We start from the raw sequence: 6,262 nt of genomic DNA on the forward strand, positions 1-6,262 counted from the left end.
TCACTCACGCCGACTAGAATTACAATATTTTGATTGATGGGTGCTTTGTCCAATGGGAGAGCGGGATTTCACATAGCATAGAGTTTATTGTTTTGTAGTTCTCAATGACATGCTTACTTTTTTAACACTAGTTACAGTTAACATGAAAAAAAAGAAGAAAAAAAAAGTAACCCATTAAAGCAAATCACATTTAATTTATATATATATATATATATATATATATATATATATATATATATATATATATATATATATATATATATATATATATAGCTATACACACACTGCCAGGGGTGGTTTTGGACGATATCAGCATAAATCCTTATAATTTTTTTGGTGCAAATACATTTAAGTAACTTTACATTATATTTGAAGACTTTTCATTTTGATTACATAATAATGGCAATATATACATGCCTCTTTGCCAGCTGTGATGCCTGGTTACTGGTCAGGTTTGTAAAAGATTTTTGGGTCAGCACACCTTAATAGCTTCAACAATTGATTGCCAAATAAGTTTAGAATACAATGAACCAATCAGAACCCAGTTTTTGGTCAGACAGCTGCTAATGGTGGATATTTTGATGAATCGAAAATGTAAGTTTTTTCTATGTATAAACTGTTTATGTAATAAAATATGTTGTTTTCGTAGTTTGTGTTGTCCCTTATCAGTGCAAAATTATCACAAATTAAAAAGGATTCATGCCAATATTATCCAAACCTTTTTCTAAGGCATTTCCAAACTTTTGGAGGACAGTGTGTGTGTGTGTATATATATATATATATATATATATATATATATATATATATATATATATATATATATATATATATATATATTTTTTTTTTTTTTTTTTTTTTCCCACGAGAAAAACCTCAATAGACTGCGCTCGTAAAATAACTGGCAGAAATTCCTATTAAAAGTCTTTTTATAATTTGCACACTGAACGAAAAAGTCAGATCTGCTAAAAAACATACTGAAATAGCCTTTGGTGATTCGAAGTGTCCCAATAAGAGTAATGAGCACTATTCACTATCCACATCCTCCACCTGCTGCCCAGACATCTGTCCCACTCAGGCAAAATGAACAAATATCACCTCACACAATTGGAGAATATAATCAACGTCTCAGAAGAACAAGTAGTGCAGACTTCACACATGCTCTTAAACTGTGACACATTTCCATTAGTTTTCCCTGCAGGGGGTTTGCAATTATTAATGACAGCAAGCTGTCCACTGTTAACGCGTCAATTACATACCAATTACGTCTGTTTGGTATTGCCAGATTTTAGGAGAAGGAGCTCAGGATGCTGTGCGTCACAATGCGCGTTGGCAAAAATGTATTTAAATCAACGTCACTGCATCGGGACCGACACACCTCCACTTTGCACACATTCCTTCAGTTTCCCAGTGCTACGATCACTGCAGGCACAATAACGCTCTCCAGCAGGCAGTTTGGACATGAGGCGGCACGAGGCGCACTGACCGCTCACTGTTTAGAAAATGAACTGCCGCAAATGTCCAAAATACACAGGTTTACCATGTCGTAACGCGACAGAAGAGTAAGTCACTCACTGGAATAAGCATACAGACTGATTTATGCCCTGTGACTACGGACAACTACAATGGATATCACTTTGGACCCCCTTTCAACATCTGTTCTTTACGACGATGAAGACGGAAACGAAACCTCCACCAATCTGTTCGAGCAGCCGGACTGGCAGGTGGCATTATGGGCGATTGCATACTCTTTGATCGTAATTGTGTCCATCATTGGCAATGTCACTGTTATTTGGATAATTCTGGCACATAAACGCATGAGGACAGTGACCAACTACTTCATTGTAAACCTCGCCTTTTCTGATGCTTCTATGGCAACTTTTAACACTGTCTTCAATTTCGTGTATGCTTTGCACAATGACTGGTATTTTGGTTTAGGATACTGCAAATTTCAAAACTTCTTCCCAATAACAGCAATGTTCTCAAGCATTTATTCAATGGCGGCTATTGCTGTTGACAGGTAAGCAGACAACAAAGCATATATATATATATATATATATATATATATATATATATATATATATATATATATATATAGGTGCTCTCAGTAAATGTCAGTAAACGTTAACATTCTCTCATGATTTATGATAATTAATCACCATAATAGATAGCATAAACCATGCCATAAAACAGTTACAACCTGCAAGTTCATGAAAGCCTAATTGTAGCTGTAATATAACACATACATGAAGGTATATATGAAGAATTTCGTTGCAAAACGAGATAAATCCGTTTTTAACATTTTGTCAAAACATGTTTATTATTATGTTATCATGTTATTATTTTGTTTTATGGTGCTACTTAGCTGTATTTTTAAGTTATGAAGGTTTAAATCAAAACAAACCAACTGCAGTTGAATTGATATTAATTGGAATGCACAACCAAAAAACAAGATTTTTGAAAAATTAAAAAAATGGATTTATCTCGTTTTGCAACGAAACTCTTCATATGACCCTGGACCACAAAACCAGTCATACGAGTAGTTTTTTTGACATTGAAATGTATACATCATCTGAACACTGAATAAATAAGCTTTCCATTGATGTATGGTTTGTTATGATAAGACAATATTTGGCCGAGATACAACTATTTGAAAATCTGAATTCTGAGGGTGTGAAATCAAAATATTCAGAAAATCGCCTTTAAAGTTGTCCAAATGTAGTCCTTAGTAATGCATATCTACTCATAAAAATACATTTTTGATATATTTACGGTAGGAAATTTACAAAATATCTTCATGGAACATGATCTTTATTTAATATCCTAATTATTTTTGGCATAAAATGATCATTTTGACCCATATAATGTATTATTGGCTATTGCTACAAATATACCCGTCCGACTTATGACTGATTTTGTGGTCCAGGGTCACATATATGATGTGTTACTTTTCAGGTGGCAGCTGGTTTTATGTTTTTTGTTTTTTTTTGCTCGTATATGGTTAATAGCTGGTCCAAGCTGATCTAGATCAGAGCTTCTCAAACCTCCCCATTGTACATTTTAGACATCTCCTTTATCAGACATACCGAAATTCAAGTCTTGCAGTCTGTACTAGAGCAGATTAGTTGAATTAGGTGAGGGAGACATACAAAATTTGCAGTGGTGGGGGATCCCCAGGATAGGTTTGAAAAGCACTGATCTAGATGATTGGTCGGATGGACTGACATCCACCTTGTCGACCTTGATGAAGCAGGTTAGAGCTGTTTTTTTTTTACCAAATTTGCCACTGTACATAAAAATAGCTCTAAATGCATCAATTCAAAGGCTGAGAGGATAAAGCTTTTATCTGTGCTCCATCACTAATCTATGGTCAGAAGTAGTTAATGATGTAGGCTACTATTAAAAGATATCCCAGATGACTATTCATTTAGTTTATGCTAATGAAATAACACTTTTTATGTCATATACTAACTGTCTTTATTGTCATGGTTAGTTAAAGGCATAAAGCAAGCTCAGTCAAAATGGTGAGGTGATTAGGACTGACACTTCAGGCTTCGATAATTGGTCTAAAAGAGAACCTGTGCGCACATAGGCTACATCGCGGGCGCAATGTCAAATATGTAATTTGCCTGCTAGCCTACCTACTCAATCTCCCAGCGGCTTAAGAAATCAAAGTGCATTTTACAGTGTGCAAATTATGAATTTGTTATAGGCTATTCCTGGATAATCGTTTCTAGTTGACCTGGTTACTCATGTGCAATAAGCAAGGCTTCAATCTGTGTGGTCACTTTCCACATTGTGTTCTGATGACATGAATAAGAGTCTGATTTAGTGGCTAACAAGTAGATGATGACAATAATTAAGTGCGGAAAATAACGCAAGCAACCAATCAATTTACTGCATGCAGTAAATTCTGTCCAAAAAGCCCTGTAAAACACTGAATGCCCATAGAAAGGTGAGTCAAAAAAGTGGTTTTAGCAGCCTTTTCAATTTTGTTATATTTCAAATCTATAAAGGTAGTATATGCTGTTCACTTTCATTAAGATGTTGTTGGCTGAAATCCACAGATATATGGCTATAATCCATCCCCTGAAGCCCAGGCTCTCCTCCACTACTACTAAAGTTCTGATCGGGGTCATCTGGACCGTGGCTTTTTCACTGGCCTTCCCTCAGTGTTATTACGCCAGCACCAAGTTCTACTTCCCTCGGACTGTTTGTATGGTGGAATGGCCTGATGATTATGGAGGGAAACATCAGCTCTCGTAAGAAAAAAATAACTAGCTTTGTTCAGTTCTTACTGACAAGAAAAAATATACATATTGGTAAGGATATTTCAAACAGATTTGATTTATGAAGTGATGCTTGATCTCACTAGGTATCAGATTGCTGTGATTATCCTGATCTACTTGCTCCCTCTGCTGGTGATGTTGGTGACGTACAGCCTGGTGGGACAGAGGCTGTGGGGAGGTGAGATCCCTGGAGAAGCATCAGACCACTACCAGAACCAGATGCAGGCGAAACGGAAGGTCAGCGATGCTAGTATTTACTCATATACCTTTGTTAATGATATTAAGGCCTATTCCAGTTACTCTGTACATTTAGCTAACTAACGTACGTTACTCATATACGTTTTGTGACAATATGTGGCAAAATAAATGTAACGACTCGACGACAAATGCTAGTTTAGGACACTCTTCTCCGCTCCTCACATGCATAAAACATTAGCCTTATTATATAGTGTTTTTGAGTAAAGAAAACTCTGTACTTATTCAAAGAACCATCTTTATTTACCTTTGCAAACAAGCAGAGACGGTCCAAACTGCGTGCGGCACTTCATTCACGCTCGAGGTGGGTGGAGTTATGATGTTTGACCGACAGTTTGAGGATCCAATAGAGTTACAAGGTTTAGTCACAAGCTCTTTTCAATACTTTTCATTGGTTAAATATTTGCAAAACCCACAGACAGACATAAATATAGACCAATAGTAATTATTTATGACAAACAGAGCTAAAAATTATGAAATATGGCATACAAGCTTCTGCTCTACAGCAACAATATTATACATTTATTATATTATACATTTATTTTAATTTATTAAATAATTGAGCAATCAGATGATGTTTCTAAACCCCACACAGATGCATATATTTTATTTTATTTTATTTTATTTTAAGTAAAAATGCATTTTATTTTCACGTGTTTTTTATGTTTTTAATTTTAGTTAACTGTAATAACCCTAGCTACATCTGAAAAAAAGTGTATTATCGTGATAAAATGTAGTTAAGTTCCATAAGGTCTCAATGTTAAAACCTTCCCTGGGGACAGAACTCTTTTCTTCTGGCAGAAAAGGAAATGTGCTTTTTCATTTCTTTCACATTTTTCTTTCTTTTGTCAATAATAATAATAAGCCTCTTCAGTTGGACTTTTCATTGATGGCAGCAGCTCTTTATGGTTTTGGATTATAGTTCTTTGTGTAGAAGGCAAAAAAGTTTCAGGCCATTTTTGCAATTTAATAAAGGTTGTGAAGATGATGATAGTGGTGGTGACAACCTTTGCAATATGTTGGCTGCCCTACCACATCTACTTCATTCTGGGGAGCTTCAACAGGGACATATACAAGCAGCACTACATCCAGCAGGTCTATTTGGCCATCTTCTGGTTAGCCATGAGTTCCACTATGTACAACCCTATTATCTACTGCTGTCTAAACCAAAGGTAAATGCACATTACATCTACTGTAGAACAAGGAATTTTGATGTAAACACATTAACATAGATATTTAGTGCAGCGTTTGCAATTAAACTTTTACTGCAATACTATCAGCAGTATTTGCTCTTTATGATGTAAATTTTTAAAGCACAAGAAGTTTGCATATAGCATCTTCTGTCTTTCTGTAGATTCCGTTCAGGTTTTCGCAAAGCGTTCCAGTGGTGTCCCTTCGTCAAGATTTCTGAGGAGGACAACATGGAACTGCAGCACATGAGGACCTTTCACATGAGACGTAGTTATCGCACCGAGACCACCAGTGTGGTGGTCCGAAATCATGCCAGTGAACCAGAAGACACCACATTCAAACTAATCAAAGCCTGAGTCTACAATATTTCAGTGATGGGTAAACGGAGAGAGGTTGAAAAACACTCTTTTGTTTCCTATTCTTAAAATCAAGCACACCCACACGTTGCATTTAATACCTCACATTGTGCTCTATGGTGAATTCAGTGGGCTTTACAGGCAGGGTATTTTATCTACTCTTATGGCATAAGC

General features: G+C 35.9%; 1 protein-coding gene across 1 annotated transcript; it reads left to right on the forward strand.

Moving 5' to 3' along the window:
* The first annotated feature begins 1,622 nt into the window (after nucleotides 1–1,622).
* Nucleotides 1,623–6,088, forward strand: tacr2 (tachykinin receptor 2). The gene is made up of 5 exons (XM_067386187.1): nucleotides 1,623–2,017; nucleotides 4,065–4,259; nucleotides 4,373–4,523; nucleotides 5,517–5,713; nucleotides 5,896–6,088. The coding sequence occupies exons 1-5, from the start codon at nucleotides 1,623–1,625 to the stop codon at nucleotides 6,086–6,088; spliced, it is 1,131 nt and encodes a 376-aa protein (XP_067242288.1).
* Nucleotides 6,089–6,262: the final 174 nt, after the last annotated feature.

This window comes from Chanodichthys erythropterus, chromosome 5 (assembly GCF_024489055.1).
Source record: "Chanodichthys erythropterus isolate Z2021 chromosome 5, ASM2448905v1, whole genome shotgun sequence".
Classification (NCBI taxonomy): domain Eukaryota; kingdom Metazoa; phylum Chordata; class Actinopteri; order Cypriniformes; family Xenocyprididae; genus Chanodichthys; species Chanodichthys erythropterus.